Source organism: Salmo salar, chromosome ssa23, assembly GCF_905237065.1.
Source record: "Salmo salar chromosome ssa23, Ssal_v3.1, whole genome shotgun sequence".
NCBI lineage: Eukaryota > Metazoa > Chordata > Actinopteri > Salmoniformes > Salmonidae > Salmo > Salmo salar.
Genome location: NC_059464.1, coordinates 40,374,843 through 40,391,844, shown reverse-complemented (window position 1 = coordinate 40,391,844; position 17,002 = coordinate 40,374,843). Strand labels below are relative to the sequence as shown.

Genomic DNA, 17,002 nt, shown 5'->3' with positions numbered 1-17,002 from the left:
GGTCTCTTGCTTTCTTGAGTAAGGAAGCTCCAAAATACAGGTGTTTCAGCCTAGTTCAGTGCTTTCTGTGGTGGTGGAGCAGCCATGATTGGCGTAGTGTTCTGTCACCGCAAAATGGAAAAGTCAAGCCCCTTGGGTGCTGCCATACAGTTACATTAGAAGTGCCCAACCAAGAAGACCCAAGGTCATTGGCCACAGATATAATGACGTCATATATCTACCGTAGGTTTGATTGGACTCATTATGTCAACGTCATACTTTCAAAATCTTAGCTAACAAAAGCTAGCAGTCATCATCATGAATCAAGTCGACAATCTACTGGCAAATCCTTTTCAAACCTTGTCATATGAAGATAAATTATAGGTAAAACGTATCGCTGCTCACCGACCATTGGACATAAACATTACACAACAAGTTGGAAATTCAACAGTGAGTGGTTTGGAAGGAATCAGTGGCTAACTGATTCGGGACGGCAGGTAGTCTAGTGGTTGGATCGTTGTGCCAGTAAGTGAAAGGTTGCTACCTCGAATCCCCGAGCTGACAAGGTAAGAATCTGTTGTTCTGCCCCTGAACAAGGTAGTTAACCCACTGTTCCTAGGCTGTCATTGTAAATAAGAATTTGTTCTTAACTGACTTGCCAAGTTAAATAAAAACTGCAAGCAAAGCAATCACTAGCCTGCTATTGAGTGGGTGTGTGGTCCATATCTTGGTTTAAGTGTCTCTTTTCCAAGCTTAAAAGGATAAACATTCAACATTGGCCATGCTGTCAATCCAGCATGACTTCTGCCGTGTTCAAAACAACTGGAAACTGTGAAATCTCTCAGACTTCAGTGTGTTCAAGACAACTGGGAAAATAAGTTTTGAACTCTCATCCAACTCAGAATTCCAAGTTTGGGCCTCTTTCTAGAGTTCTGACCTGAAGATCCCTTACGTCATGGTACAATTTTTTATATATATATTTTTAAGTTGTTGGCCCCCAAGTGGCGCAGCGGTCTAAGTTTAAATCCAGGCTGTATCACATCTGGCCGTGATTGGGAGTCCCATAGGGTGGAGCACAATTGGCCCAGCTACGTCGGAGTTTGGCCGGGGTAGGCCGTCATTGTAAATAAGAATTTGTTCTTAACTGCCTTGCCTAGTTAAATAAAGGTGAACAAAAATAAATTGTCTTGAAAGCACCATAATTCCAGAGAATAAGACTTTGATGACAAAATTTGGACGGCCGTGCCACCTTCCAGTTCAAGTGAGCACAGTACAAGGTGAGTCCAAAAATGTATTTGCTGCTGCATAAATTATGTAGTATGCCAGGAAGATATATATATACTGTAGCTAAGAAAGTAATACTAATTGTATACTGTTAGTAGCCCATGTGCCTCACCCTTATAATTTGGTCCATTTTCCTCTTTAGCCTACTGTTCTGACTTGGTGGTGCACATGTAGCCTATTGCCTGTTTTAGTGGAATGTCATCATCGAATATTGTAAGAGCTTTCATTGTCTGCTGATATGCCTCCTTTATTCATCCTACTGTTCTGTACAGGGAGAATATTGTAAGAACGGCCCATGTTCTGAATTCTGTCGCTGTACATTTCAAAAGTGCTGAACAAATAGTTATATTGACTACGTCCGTTCTAGCTCGCTTATGAATATCTTAATCGAAATTACGGATTGCCTCATCTGCTCGTCGTCCCCTTATGTCATAGTTTGTACATCTCAATTGTCAGTAGAAACCACATTTGTTTAAGCAAGTCAGCCATATCAGCTATGTTTTTTAAAAGGCAGTAAATGAGGCTGAATGAACTGTTTCGCTGCCAGACAAGGCTCCGCTGATAGGCAGGCGTAGCAGTGGTAAGCTGTCGGGACTCTGCTGTTGGGACAGCTTTATGAAGGCCCTAACAGTTTGTGGGCACCGTTTGTCACCGTTATAGTGCAATTAATGTATTGTTTAGGGTTGTGTGTGTAGTGGCTTTGCTGGCATGCATCAAAATATATATATTTTTAGATTTACATTCCAAAAATCACCACTGTATAAGAGTATAGGCCAGATCGTTCTTCAAACGTTCATAGATGATGTTACGAACCCCTTTAGCCCTGCAGTCTAGGGGGGATGGAAATTAGACCCGTAACATATCTCATGCAAATCATAACAAAGGAAGTGAGAACTAAAAGAAATCCACAGACAACTTAAACCTACCGTCAAACACTTCGGGTTTATTTTAAACACACGGTAAATGGGGTTTGGGAAAAAGGGGCTGAGCTGGACCCAAGGAAAGAAACAATAAATATCCAAAACCCCCTAAGCTAGTCTTACTTGCTTCAATAACCGCTAGCTAACTAACCAATAAAATACAGTGGGTTTACCGCCCAGTTCTAACTAGGATTCTTAGACAATGTTTTCCTACGGGTAATGTATGCCCATGGGCGACTTGTCTCGGTATCTACTTTTCCCACACAACCATACATACTCACAGGATAACAGACAAAGTGAGATGCAGGCACCAAAACAAAAAGAGATAATAGCTCAATCCAGGGAGAGAGAGTTTAGGAAAACAACCGACTGGGTTTTTAAACCAAGGGAAAGGGAATGTGATTGGGTAAGGGAAATCAGGAGGAGGAGGTGTGTCTTCAGATTGATGAGTGATTGGCGACTGATTACTGCCACCTATGACTAGGGCAGAGGGAGAAAAAAACAAATACTCACAGGATACCTGTATCTGTAACAGATGGGATTAGAGGGAGTGTACTTAAATTCTCACAGGACACCAGATTGGACAAGGATAATTTCACCAGATTGGACAGACTATTGCAGCATAGATACTGGAGGCTGAGACAAAGTAAAGCAGGAAATTGCACGCATAGCTAGCTAACTAAGTAACTAGCTCATTTGCTAACTGGCAAACGTGCTACCTAGCTAGATAGCTAACTAGCCAAGGGAAGCTAGTGCCAGAGGATTAGCTGTCTGAGCCTTTTACAGTAATTAATCCTAAATATGTTCAACAACAGTCTGCTAGGCTTGCTCGGGCTGTTCAGCCCTGCGAATAGCTTGGATAACTTTACTAATGTGTGGTCAAGCTGGTGGGTCTTTGAAGCTCTGATTTGGCTGTCTGGTCTGTAAATGTTCAAGTAGCCATGTACCTGATGCTCGCTAGATTAACATTAATTACTGCTGTTCAGTTTTAGGATCCCTTTGCATAGATTTACTTTGTTGCTGACACATATTTTATCAAATTGTTTAAACTCTAACTAATTTCCTTCTCTGTGACTGCACAATACATCAGCAAGAGGATCCACAAAATAAAAAATGGCTTGTGCTCTTTCTTAGCTCAAGTCATTTGTTTGTATGATAACAGGGGGGAAGATGTCAAGCTTCCCTGCCTCCACTTCCAGGAGTTTAAGCTGAACTCCTCTGAAGATGTACCAGGACAGTGGCAGGGAACTGCACCGATCCAAAAGTGTGGACTATGACTCAGTACGCGATGCCACCTACCCTCTGCTCTCCCCCATTTACCACGACAGCTATGAGAGTGATGAGGACCTGTCTGCAGTTCACCACGCCCATCAGATAGACACCTCAGCCACACAGAGTAAAGACGCCAGACCCCTCTCACCCATCAGATATGGTTGGTGTACAAGAGCAGTATTACCCAACTTGACTCAGCAGAAAACTAGCTAAATTGTCATTAGCACCACCTGCTGTTTAGCTAGGGTTGATCCCCTCATCAACAAGTAAGGGGATAGTTCACCCAAATGACAAAATGTGACATTGGTTTCTTTACCCTGTAAGCAGTATCTGGATAACGTATGACAGCAATCCATTAGGGCCGGGGCGATACCAGTATCGCGATACTCGTTAGTATCGTGGCAAGGAAATAAAACATGAAGCGGATATAACTTCTTTAGGAAAACAACCCTAATGTTGGAAACAAAAAGCATTATGTTGTCATCCAGAGTTAAATGTATTTATTTTCCAAGCTATAGCACACAATATTTTACATACAGCAAGCAGGTTTTTAAAGGACCAAAGAGTCTGTCTGCTTTGTGTTTTCATTTTTGCCATGGAAACATGATCCACCACAGAAGCCCCCAGAGAGGACAGCAGTGACCGAGGCGGAGGATCCAGAGGCATCTCTCTGCATGGGAGAGGTGGCTAGTCTACAAAGCCAAAGAGGAGCAAAAAGAAAGCAGAGGTGCACTGCCATATCTTTTTAGTTTCTTCTTCGGTTCGGCAACTCCTGTTTGATTTGAGTCAGAATTTGATAATTTAGTTGTCGATAATTATTGATATTTTCAGTTCTGTAAATTAGGGTCGCTAATGTCTCCACATGGAGCGCCCACTGAAGGAGAGGAAGGAGGACCCGGAGAGGGAGCAGTAGAAGATGAAGAAGGTAGTGGAGGAGGAGATTCAGGAGTGGTTGCAGATGAAGAGCCCCCTTCTTTTCACCCAGTTATTAACACAATCCCAGAGAGGAACTGTGCAGTTTGTGTGCTTTCTGATGTGTACAGTATCTGGGCACCTAAAGGTGGGAGTCATTTTTGTGTTATTGTTTGCCATCTCCAAGAGAAACAGCTGAAGGAGAGCAAGGAGCAGAAGGAGATGCAGAGGGAGATTGAAAAGAAAGCAGAGAAGTACAGAGAGTGGTTACAGAGGAAGAACCTGGAGAAAATACAGAGAGAATGTAGGTTCCTTAACAGGAGCCTTGTGGAATTATTCATATAATTATTCAGAACCGTTAACTGTAAGAATGGAAAAAGAGGAAAACGAATGAAAATCTTGGAAATGTTTTGTTGCTTTGCTCTCTACATTAGCCTGCAGTTCTTAGAAGAGATCGACATGCTAGCCATTTGCTAAATATTCCCATTTTCTCTCTCCTCATGCTAACTAATCAGCAACAACACACAACTAAACCATGTTATTGAAGCATACAGCAGTTTGTTACTCTGAATACAAGTTTATATGAACTTGTGGAATTGAATTAACGCAAGGCAAATTCCTGTAAATGTTCATTTGAACCAGGATTTGAATGTTTCTGAGAACATAGCTTTGGTTTCCATGGAAACGAGTATGAGATGTTCCGGTACTGAGGTTGGAGGGCTTGTTGTAACAGGAGGCAGCCAGTAGAGGGAGCGCAGACAGAGCAGAGGGGAAGTTTAACAAATGGCTTTGTGCTCAGGACAAGAGTCGACCCAGTCCCAAGGCACCCGGCTGCCCACGAGGTAACATAACGGTCTTCACCTTGTTTAGGGTTGTTCATTGTGTCATATACACTTTGTGGAGAATGCTAATTATGAGGGAATTAAGTCAAGGTCAGAATACAGCGTATCTGTAGACACACCTCTGCCACACCTCAATTTCTGCAATCTCCACCCCAAACGAATACCTGGCTGACACATGCGTTGCCCATAATAAAACTCAAGGTCAGAATACCTGTATAAAAAAATGGTTAATAAAAAGGGAAAGAAGTTCCATTTACGCACGCTTAACTCCGGTCTGAATTCTCCCCAAACTGTATTTCTCAGATACAGTGGGGAAAAAATGCTAACAAAAATGCTAACATGGTGACATCAGTAGAGAGCTGTAGAATATTAGTCAATAACAGGAGATATGGTGTCAGTGGGTGGTGTAATATTCATATGTGAATACATACTGAATTATAATTGGATGCATTTTACCGTCGTATCATACTGTGCGGTGATTGGTTAAGACCACCCAGACGGTTAGGTCATGGTCAGTTGATCGTGGTTGGAGATAGGCTAACATGTAGTGGTAGCTAGTTAATAAAGAGTTATGTTTAGAAACATCCTGTGGTTCTGCGTTTTATTATTTTGTACAAAGTGTACAAAACAAGACAGGTGGGTGTTTGTGTGCATGTAGTCAATAGTAGGATGTGTGTGTGTAGCCAATAACAGGAGATATGGTGTCAGTGGGTGAAAGATAAACATTCCTCAGGCTACAGTGCTTAATGTGGAACCATCATGTGACACACACACTGAAGAACAAAATGGTGGCCAGCCATGGTGCACAGTGCCTTTCACACTCACATGCATTGTTCTGTGTCCAGCTTTGCCATGTGTTTCTGTGGGCTGAGATGACAACGAACCAGTGTGTGGGTAGAGAGAGGAAGAAGAGGGGGTCTCTGACTTCCAGAACAGACTCTTCATCATTCCAATTAACATCTCCCTGAGAGGTCATTGTATGGTTTGAGGTAAAATGGATTCATTACACAGAGTAAATTAAATCAACCCTCATTAACAAGATGTCTAAAAATAACAAGATAACTAATGTAAAATATACTGGGTCCGTTAATGCAAATAGGTTCAGAACTTTTGTTAAACAGCACAGTTAAAAATATATGGTAAATAGAAATCAAACTGGATGCTCGTCAGATATAGATGGGAGGGGTTGAGGGTAGCTAAAGAATGGGATTAAAAACAAACAAAAGATAACTTTTGTAAAATATACTGTGTCCGTAAAATGTATATAGTATGTATATGCTGGAAGTAGAAGCCTAAGTGTTGTTGTCCATTAGTTTACTCCAATTAGGGGAGGGGTGGTAGGTTTTGGGGGAAAAAATGAAGGGAAATATATATATATATATATACACAGTATTGGAAATGATGTAGACAATTACATTGATGGAAGCTACAATCTCTGATCTACCCCCCCCCCCACCCCCCAAGATGTTTACTGGTAAATGCCTAAGTGTTTGTCTTGTGTTTTTGCCTGCTCTATACTTAGCCTTTATCGTGTGGTTCTGAATGCACTGGAATGTGTTAGTTGACGGCAGCCAGGAGGTGGCAAATAGTGATAGAGGGGCAGCCCATGTGTCTCTGTCTTCGTGTGTGTGCGTTTCTCAGTGTTTTATATGCAGCTGGGGTCCAAATGACACCTGTCGAGACAAAGGTTATTTCCATTTCTCCAGGAGCAGCTATAGGAGGACTGATTCCCTTTGTTGAAGGATGTGTACCTACAGTAGTGAGCCTTGTAAGCACCCAGAGACAAGTCTTAGATGTGACCGCTGCGACTGATAAACAAGAAACTTCACTGACTAATCCCTCCTTTCTGTCCTCACAGACCCTGGACCTTGCCTAGAAAACTAAAATTCCCAAGATGCAGCGGTGCTGGTGGCCAAGCAACTGAAATTTGCACCTGCCAGGAAAGGTAAGGGGTGAACCTTAGCGGTCTGTGAACCAATGAGAGTGGGGAGAACAACAGTAGAGGGATATGGTATGAGAGGCATAAGTACACTAACTGCACAGGGAAGCAGTTGGAGGAATGAGCACAAAGAATGTGACTGATTTGGATGTATACAACCTATCCTAAATGTAAATACAAAGTTCCAGCACATTGAGGAATAACATGTTATATGTGATGTTGTTTCTACTTTGACGGAATCTGTTGGAGGTCAACATTTTATTTAGTGTGTAATGAGCTCACCTGAGGAAATACCTGAAGCGGTGCCGAGTAGGGAACACTTGTAGAGGATATAGACTACTGAAGCCTTATCTTCAACACTTTTTCAGCAATGTATTTTCTGCGTAACTACCATTTATTTTTTGTTTATTCAGTTCCCCAAGACAATCTGAGTAAAAGGGACACAGTTCAAGTAGGAAATATTCATGTACTTCTTTAGCTCCGCTTGAGGAAGAGTTCTCCCTATGTTTCTGAGTAGGATGTGACCAATCTCCGTCAACAGTTTCAACTGTTATTGATGCATCTAACAACGTACGGAGTAGAGAACCAGTTCTGTCACTGCTGCAGGGCATCTCAGCCTGGCCCTAGTTGAGTGGTGTCTGACTGGCCCTGTGGTGATCCCTTACCATGCAGTCCTCTGTGCCGGAGCAGGACGACTCCTTTGACTTCCTCTTTAAGATTGTCCTGGTGGGAGACTCAGACGTGGGGAAGACCTGCGTGGTCCAGAGATTTAAGTCTGGTGTCTTCATGGAGACACAGCAGAACACTATCGGGGTGGATTTCACCGTCAGAACCATGCTCATCAATGGCAGGAAGGTCAAGGTAAGGTGCATGCGTACATTCTCTATTTTTCTAGGATAATCAGTAAGTACAGTACATGTTGTCTTTGCTGTGTCATTATTTCAGTTTTGTCAATAGGCCTAGCTAGCGCAACTGTCTTTACACAGTGCAAATCCTTCTGCCTCTGCTGTATTCATAGTCAAAAGGAGAGGGTTGGTCTAACATTTGATCGCCCCGCTGTGTATTTTGTGGGTGTACGTCAAATGACTACAATTGAGTGTATGAACGGTATGTGTTTTCCTAGGTGCATGTTTGTCTGTGTATTTGAAAGAGGGAAGGGAGATGATTTTGGACCTTAACATCTTGTCCATAAATTGGTGACAAACCTCCCTGTACCAGTTTCTCCTCCAGTGACGCATAGAAGTAAATAAACAACCCACAGTCCCTTCCCTGTTAAGTGTTTGCCGAAGCGACTGGATAGGTGTAAGCAATATGGTGGTCTTCAGCTGGCCTTCCAATGTGCTTAGGGGAATTGTTCACCGATCTTGGGGAAAGTGCTAGGGGTGGTTTTTCAACGGACACTTTGTTCCTTAGCTGAGTGTGTGTAAGGAATTAGTGTAGTGTGTGTGCATTCTCCAGCTGAAGTGTGTCGTCTCGTCTCCTCAGCTGCAGGTGTGGGACACAGCTGGACAGGAACGTTTCCGCTCAATCACCCAGAGTTATTACCGCAGCGCCCACGGCGCCATAGTGGCCTACGATATCACACGCCGGCCAACCTTTGACTCTTTGACACACTGGATCCAGGAAGTGGAACAAGATGGGGCTGCAAGCGTTGTGCTCATCCTCATTGGTGGGTGGGAGAGACACAGGGAACACATGGCTTTATATAAACTCTGTTAAAAAGCCTACTTAAGTTGTTAATGACATAACAGATGTGGTGCTCATCTTCTGGCGGGTGAGAGAAATGTCTGACACCAACTTTCATCAATAGAAACTAAAATAGAAAGACAAATTTCCTTCTGTAACTTCCTTTGCTCTTCTCTCCTAGGGAACAAGTCAGACCGGCAGTCGGAGAGACAGGTGCTGTTTGAGGATGCCTGTACCCTGGCAGAGGGGAAGGGTGCGCTGGCTGCCCTGGAGACCTCTGCGAAGGAGGCCCAGAATGTGGAGGCAGCCTTCATGCTCATGGCCCAGGAGCTGATGGTGAGAAACGGCCTCGCCCTCACAGACCAACACTCACAGGCCTCACCACACTTCTTCCCAAACGCCCATCCAATCCATGGCTCCGATCCTACAGACAGGAAGTCATGTTGTTGAGAGAATTGACAGGAAGCGTGGGAGAGGGTTTGTGGTGCTGATAACTTGTCTGGAATCAACATTGCCTACACAGTCCCTTGACATTTGCCCTTGTAGATGTGAAGCCACGAAGCCCACTCGTTTTCGACTGCTTACATCTACAGGTGCTGCCAAGAAGTGTCTTGGGATAGGGGATGAGTGTACTGTATTGTACTGATGATGGCGACTATCACTGCCACTGAAGTTTAGACTTTCACAAGTTTACCAGTAGGTTAAACATGGCTGCCAGTAGTCAAACACTTATTGTTACCAGTACTTAATGTTAAGTATCCCTTGCCTCCCGTGGCTTATTGTACATGGGGGGGAATTATGTATTCACCTGTTGGATATGTAACAATTATTTACTTAAATAGTGAGATATTTCTGTCCTGCTAATGCTGAGTTTTATGGTGTCCACTCTAGCTTCCCAGTGATAAAACCATCATGGTGCCCCCCCAATCTATATGGGAGGGGTGGAACCAAGCATTCTGGGTATTAGCTATATGAACTGCATTGTCTAACGGTCTCATTATTACAATAATTATATTAAATAAAGATGATTGTTTGAAGAAATGACCAAGTCGCTCTCAGTACTGAATTTCCACAACCGGGGAAGAAAGAATGAACACTCCTGTGAACACTTTACTGTCCTTCCGTTTGTCAAATACAGTGTTGCATTTATGACAATTCCACAGTCATGTCTTTCCCTCAGAACTTTTGGCCAATTGAACATAGCTAAAAATGTTGACATCCCTGCATAAAACACTAACAATCCCATAAAATGCTTTACATCCCCACAACGGCCTGCCTTCACATGCTAATGGCTGTTGTAAGACGATCCAAACGTTACTTGAACAGTCATATGTAGCACCTGTTTAGTTCATGGTAAATGGAACAACTAGCCTTGCATCAATTGTGGAGTCCATCAAAGAACATTCCTGGACTTAAACTGGTCACTTGCATGAAGTTGTTCCTGAGATTCTGTAACAAGCCTGGATAGACATGGCAGAAAGACATAAATATATTGTAAAAGCTAACCCATCACAGTAAAGTAAATGGCCTATCAACAGTGTATTTCATGTATTCAGTCCACTAAGAATATTATTCATCAAGCCAAAAACAGTCATGATAGCCACAACAGACAGCATTACATATTTGCACATGTTAAATCTCCCCACGAGACGCAGATTAAAATACCAAAATCAACTATATTCATTTGGAGACGGGTCGAAATACAGACATTTAGCTAGCTTGCTATCGCTAGCCAATTTGTTCTAGGAAATAAATATATGGTTGTTATTTTACACCAAATAAATATGGTCTTTTTTTCTGGATCATTGTAGAATTTACCCATTTTGAAATACAAAAGTCGACAATTAAACCACAGATAAAAGGGGAAACCTAGTTAGTTAATCTCACATTCAGTGAGTTGAAAGTTCTATTTTAGCACCTGACTACGCCCGCGTGCAGTTTGGATGAAATTATTGAATAACATGCATACATTTTGCAATGCTCGTGCACGGAACTTGGAAGGCCTAGTCAGCATGCTACACTCCTTAGAACAGGACACAACAGAAATGTAAAAGTTAGGGAAATCTCAATGGCAGTACAGTATGGTAAATGTGCATGGACATTCTAGACTTGTGATGTAGTTCGCAGTTCGAGCGACTGTACTAGCATGGCTGAGTGAGGCAGTTGAGGAGGACGTTTAGAAGTTTCTTAGACCCCTCTGTGACCATGTGAACTCTTAGACCCTGTCCTAACCAAAGAAAGGCTGTGTTTACACAGGCAGCACAATTTAGATTTTCTTGCCACTCCTTTGTCTTTTGACCAATCGGATCAGATCTGAAAAAGAATAAATCAGAATTGGGCTGCCTGTGTAAATACAGCCTCAGAGACCCAGACATTGAGCTGCTGTTAATTGACCTGGCAAGCAGTGCTGTGACCAGGGTACGGGACAGGACAGTATTGAGACTCAGGCCCCTACTCCAGAGGCCATCCCTCCTGCTGGAACACCAGCTCCACAGCCTCCTTCACATCCTGCACCATGAAGGATGGCTGGGTCAGGTTGGGGTCAAAGCGGAAGTCCCTGTGACCGTGGAAGATCCGATGCTCTGTAACCGTATGCCTGGGGTCAGGGGGCAGTTCCTGCTGGTCCCGGCTGTACACCCCCGTACACACCAGGATGGAGCTGCACCCCACAGGGAGGGGCTCCTCGCCCCCGTACGCCCCTGTAACCCCTCCCATCTCGGCACAGGTCATTTCGTGTGGGTCCTCCAGGGGTTGGCTCTGAGGCTCCCCCCCTCCGAGCTGCATCAGGGCCCGGGTGCGGTGGCAGGACTGTAGGTAGCGGTTGTAGAGGTTGGCGCCGTAGATGTCTGCCATGGGGTTGTCACTGAGGGAGAGACGGAGGGAAGGCAGAGTGTTAAGGGGGCTTGAGTTACTCAAGATGGAATACACACATTGAAACAGTATCTATGCCGGGCGGGCAGGCAGTCTCACCCGATGGCGTAAACAGTATGTAACCCAGGCAGGCAGTCTCACCCGATGGCGTAGAGTCTCTCCACAGGTTGAGTCCAGCCCAGACTCTCAGCCTGCTGTCTGATGAGCAGCTCAGCATAGTTATAGGTCACCACACTGGGCTTTCCGATCAGAGCTGCGTACTTCAGCTCACAGCCAGTCACCTTCTTATACAGACTCTCCAGACACACCAGAAACATTCCGTGACCAAACCTAGCAAACAGGGATATTTACAACACACATGTTCTGTTGTTTACAACAATTTGGCTACAAGACCTAAATTGCCTTGATGGTATGCTCTGAGTGGAAGTGCATGTGTTCCCACCTGGGGTTCTTGGCCTCAGCCACCCACATCAGGTCCATGTTACAGGCCAGCACTGGAATGTGAGGGTACTGCAGTGTTGTCAGGGCATTCCCAGGCTTCCCATTGGTTAAGAGCACATCCATTATTAGCTGGAGGTTGGTCTCCCATCTGACTGGCTCACCAAACAGAATGATGGCTAAAAAAACAACGTTAAAGACAGTCAGTCAAATCAATCTTCCGTAAGTTTCTAAATATTTGTTTTATTTGTATACATTACCTTCTATCGGGGGTAACTCTTTACTTGGTGGAACCTGTAAGATAATTCAACACTGTAAACACGCTGAAGTTACAAATGGTGAATGCATAAGAATTGATGCGTCAAAAACGTCTAATTTAGCTCTCCATTCTCCTCTTTCATACCATTATTAGTTTGTTCTTGCTGAACACAACCCAAGTCACGCCCTTTCTCCTCCAACTAAACCCTCACCATGTCTTTGGGTCTTCTGTTGTGATCCACCATGTCCTGAAGCGGATAGGCATCCCTCAGCATGTCTATGGTCACAACATTCTGAAACCCCAGACTGGTGTTGGATAGGTTAAGGTCAAACTCAAAATAACAGGACATTAAACAGAGCAAGACAATGCAACACATTCATAGAGGGAGAGCAGCACGACAATGAGCATTTAAAAAGGTTTCCTGGCATTTAAGGGACAATCTGCACATAATACTTTTAAATTATTGGACTTTTAAATTAATGACGTACCCATTGATTCTTGAATAATATAACTCATGAGCTTATTTCAACTGTCTTACCCCATGAGAACCCCAAATAGAGGCTTGTTTTACTCCACTGTTTGTAAACTTTGCCATTGTAAACAAACACTAAAGCCTCAAAACATGACTTAAACTATCATTTATTATCATGGTCAGTCCTTGCATCAAAAACTGTCTATGAATTTGAGAGTGGTTACAATTCTCCAGCCCCATCCCTCAGCTGTTTACTGCAACAATGGGGGAGGCTTTGTAATTGTTTAAACTGCAGATTTCCCCTTTAAACTGTCCTACTGTTTACCAAACTGCTCAAGACAAAATCTATACAAAGACCTCATATTTCTTGGGTTAGTGAATGGCTCAGGAAAACAAATGTGTACTTAGTTTGCTCAATAGATGTCTTCTATTGTATTACAGTCTGCTCATCAGTTTTGATCTCAGTGTAAATTTGACATAGTTGGCTGTGAAAGGATATCCTTTTAGAGGACAATAGAGATTGAATCTATATATAGTATATTGCTAGTCACCACTTTTAAATTACTGAAATGTTGTGTATATTCCTAGACATCTCAGTCGTCTTCCCAATTATCACTGCTGCTCTGTTACATAGGTAATCTATCTCTCTTCAAATGTCATGGAAAGAGTCACCCCCATGATCACTGCTCTGCCTGGGGATTAGTAAGGATACTTATGAGCCACCTCCAGCACTGGGCCCTGGCCTGACACCAGCACACACATGTTGTGATACTGACTGAACATACGCAAAGGACTGTGGGACAGCATCACCTGGTCTGGAGACACCTGCGGGGGAAAACACAAGCAAAACAATCAGTAAAGCACAGAACCAGTTAGTGCAGGATTGTTGGGTGCAACATGACCCAGATGTTAGTGGAGGATTGTTGAGTGCAATATGACAATATAACCCAGATGTTAGTGGAGGATTGTTGGGGGCAATATGACAATATAACCCAGATGTTAGTGGAGGATTGTTGGAGGCAATATGACAATATAACCCAGATGTTAGTGGAGGATTGTTGGAGGCAATATGACAATATAACCCAGATGTTAGTGGAGGATTGTTGGAGGCAATATGACAATATAACCCAGATGTTAGTGGAGGATTGTTGGGTGCAATATGACAATATAACCCAGATGTTAGTGGAGGATTGTTGGGTGCAATATGACAATATAACCCAGATGTTAGTGGAGGATTGTTGGGTGCAATATGACAATATAACCCAGATGTTAGTGGAGGATTGTTGGAGGCAATATGACAATATAACCCAGATGTTAGTGGAGGATTGTTGGAGGCAATATGACAATATAACCCAGATGTTAGTGGAGGATTGTTGGGGGCAATATGACAATATAACCCAGATGTTAGTGGAGGATTGTTGGGTGCAATATGACAATATAACCCAGATTTTAGTCCAGGATTGTTGGGGGCAATATGACAATATAACCCAGATGTTAGTCCAGGATTGTTGGGGGCAATATGACAATATAACCCAGATTTTAGTCCAGGATTGTTGGAGGCAATATGACAATATAACCCAGATGTTAGTCCAGGATTGTTGGGGGCAATATGACAATATACCCAGATTTTAGTCCAGGATTGTTGGGGGCAATATGACAATATAACCCAGATTTTAGACCAGGATTGTTGGGTTCAATATGACCAAAATGCATCGCTGACCTCCACCTCCAGAAGGTGAGAGATGTCAGTATGACCCAGATTTTAGTACAGGATTGTTTGGTGCTATATGACAATATGACGCATCCCTCACCTCCACTTCCAGCAGGTGCGACAGTTGTTCAGCTTTGGTCTGCCTCATAGAGTTCCCTGCGTTGGTCACAAACACCACAGGCACTTTGTACTTTCCCCTTCCGGTCCACCAAGCTCCTAAAGATCTGTTTGGCTGCAGGGATGGGTGTGCGGCCCCGCACTAGCACCCCATCGATGTCGAAGAGGAGCCCGAACAAGTTGTGGCCCTGTGGAGACAGATGAATGGTGTGTGACGTACAGCCTTCAGTGGACTTTGAGACTTTACGGTCGACCGATTAAATAGGGCCGATTTCAAGTTCTCACAACAATCGGTAATCTGTATTTTTGGCCACCAATTTGCCGATTTTTAAAATATTTTTTTTTTACACCTTTATAACTAGGCAAGTCAGATTAAGAACACATTCTTATTTTCAATGACGGCCTAGGAACGGGGGTTAACTGCCTTGTTCAGGGGGGATTCGTTTTTGCAACCTTCCGGTTACTAGTCCAACGCTCTAACCACCTGCCTTACATTGCACTCCACGAGGAGCCTGCATGGCAGGCTGACTACCTGTTACGTGAGGGCAGCAAGAAGCCAAGGTAAGTTGCTAGCTAGCATTAAACTTATCTTATAAAAAACTATCAATCTTAACATAATCACTAGTTAACTACACATGGTTGATGATATTACTAGTTTATCTAACGTGTCCTGCGTTGCATATAATCGATGCGGTGCCTGTTAATTTATCATTGAATCATAGCCTACTTCGCCAAACGGGTGATGATTTAACAAGTGCATTTGCGAAAAGCACTGTCGTTGCACCAATGTACCTAACCATAAATATCAATGCCTTTCTTTAAAATCAATAAACAAGTATATATTTTTTAAACCTGCATATTTAGTTAATATTGCCTGCTAACATGAAATTGTGTCACATCTCTAGCGTTCATTGCACGCAGAGTCAGGGTATATGCAACAGTTTGGGTCATTGCGAACTAATTTGCCAGAATTTTACATAATTATGCCATAACATTGAAGGTTGGGCAATGTAACAGGAATATTTAGACTTAGGGATGCCACCCGTTAGATAAAATACGGAACGGTTCCGTATTTCACTGACAGGAAAAAGGTTTTGTTTTCGAGATGATAGTTTCCGGATTCGACCATATTAATGACCTAAGGCTCGTATTTCTGTGTTATGTTATAAATAAGTCTATGATTTGATAGAGCAATCTAACTGAGCGATGGTAGGCAGCAGCAGGCCCGTAAGCATTCATTCAAAACAGCACCTTTGCGCGTTTCGCCAGCAGCCCTTCGCAATGCATTGCGCTGTTTATGACTTAAAGCCTATCAACTCCCAAGATGAGGCTGGTGTAACCGATGTGAAATGGCTAGCTAATAGCGTTTCAAACATCACTCGCTCTGAGACTTGGGAGTGGTTGTTCCCCTTGCTCTGCATGGCTAACGCTGCTTCGAGGGTGGCTGTTGTCGATGTGTTCCTGGTTCAAGCCCAGGTAGGAGCGAGGAGAGGGACGGAAGCTATACTGTTACACTGGCAATACTAAAGTGCCTATAAGAACATCCAATAGTCAAAGGTATATGAAATACAAATCGTATAGAGAGAAATAGTCCTATAATTCCTATAATAACTACAACCTAAAACTTCTTACCTGGGAATATTGAAGACTCATGTTAAAAGGAACCACCAGCTTTCATATGTTCTCATGTTCTGAGCAAGGAAATTAAACGTTAGCTTTTTTACATGCCACATATTGCACTTTTACTTTCTTCTCCAACACTTTGTTTTTGCATTATTTAAACCAAATTGAACATGTTTCATTATTTATTTGAGGCTAAATTGATTTTATTGATGTATTAAGTTAAAATAAGTGTTCATTCAGTATTGTTGTAATTGTCATTATTACAAATAAATAAATAATAATAATTAAAAAAAGTAAAAATGTTTTTAAAAATCAGCCGATTAATCGGTATCGGCAGTTTTTGGTCCTCCAATAATCGGTATTGGTATCGGCGTTGAAAAATCACAATCGGTCGACCTCTATTTGAGACGATGGTTTATGGTAATAGTCTTGCATCCTTGTATGTGTATAGGCCTTAGGCCTTCATGCTGGACAACCCTCATTTTCTTTATGGTAGGCCTTTAAAGTGGGTTAGTAGTGGGATTAGTCTGCAGTGATACCAACCAAACAGTTAAACAACTCGACAGCAATGTCCTGAACTGGTCCCCTTCTGTAAAAGGGTTGTCCAAGCCAAGGACAGGACAGGTAAAGACAGACTGCATCCTAGTGGTGTGTTTACATGTACTATTTTATGTCCC

General features: G+C 42.9%; 2 protein-coding genes across 24 annotated transcripts; one reads left to right on the top strand and one right to left on the bottom strand.

Annotated features, from left to right (window-relative positions):
* Positions 1 to 265: 265 nt before the first annotated feature.
* rab19 (RAB19, member RAS oncogene family) lies at positions 266 to 9,878 on the top strand. Of its 23 annotated transcripts, XM_045706545.1 has the most exons (7): positions 3,976 to 4,182; positions 4,287 to 5,209; positions 6,055 to 6,198; positions 7,068 to 7,154; positions 7,562 to 8,009; positions 8,634 to 8,817; positions 9,016 to 9,878. In XM_045706545.1, exons 5-7 carry the CDS (start codon positions 7,815 to 7,817, stop codon positions 9,282 to 9,284), a joined length of 648 nt encoding a protein of 215 aa, XP_045562501.1. In that variant the 5' UTR covers positions 3,976 to 4,182; positions 4,287 to 5,209; positions 6,055 to 6,198; positions 7,068 to 7,154; positions 7,562 to 7,814; the 3' UTR covers positions 9,285 to 9,878. The 23 variants fall into 23 exon arrangements, with proteins under 23 accessions (XP_045562509.1, XP_014025511.1, XP_014025503.1 ...); XM_014170038.2 differs by having other exon boundaries at positions 3,976 to 5,209; positions 7,839 to 8,009; XM_045706549.1 differs by having other exon boundaries at positions 3,976 to 5,209; positions 7,690 to 8,009.
* Positions 9,879 to 9,914: 36 nt separating this feature from the next.
* hdhd5 (haloacid dehalogenase like hydrolase domain containing 5) lies at positions 9,915 to 15,989 on the bottom strand. The gene is given in 9 exon segments (XM_045706194.1): positions 9,915 to 11,697; positions 11,847 to 12,035; positions 12,148 to 12,322; positions 12,404 to 12,437; positions 12,614 to 12,707; positions 13,587 to 13,699; positions 14,686 to 14,781; positions 14,783 to 14,890; positions 15,954 to 15,989. Coding segments are annotated over 9 exon segments (1,257 nt in total). The 3' UTR covers positions 9,915 to 11,285.
* Between the last annotated feature and the right edge of the window lie 1,013 nt (positions 15,990 to 17,002).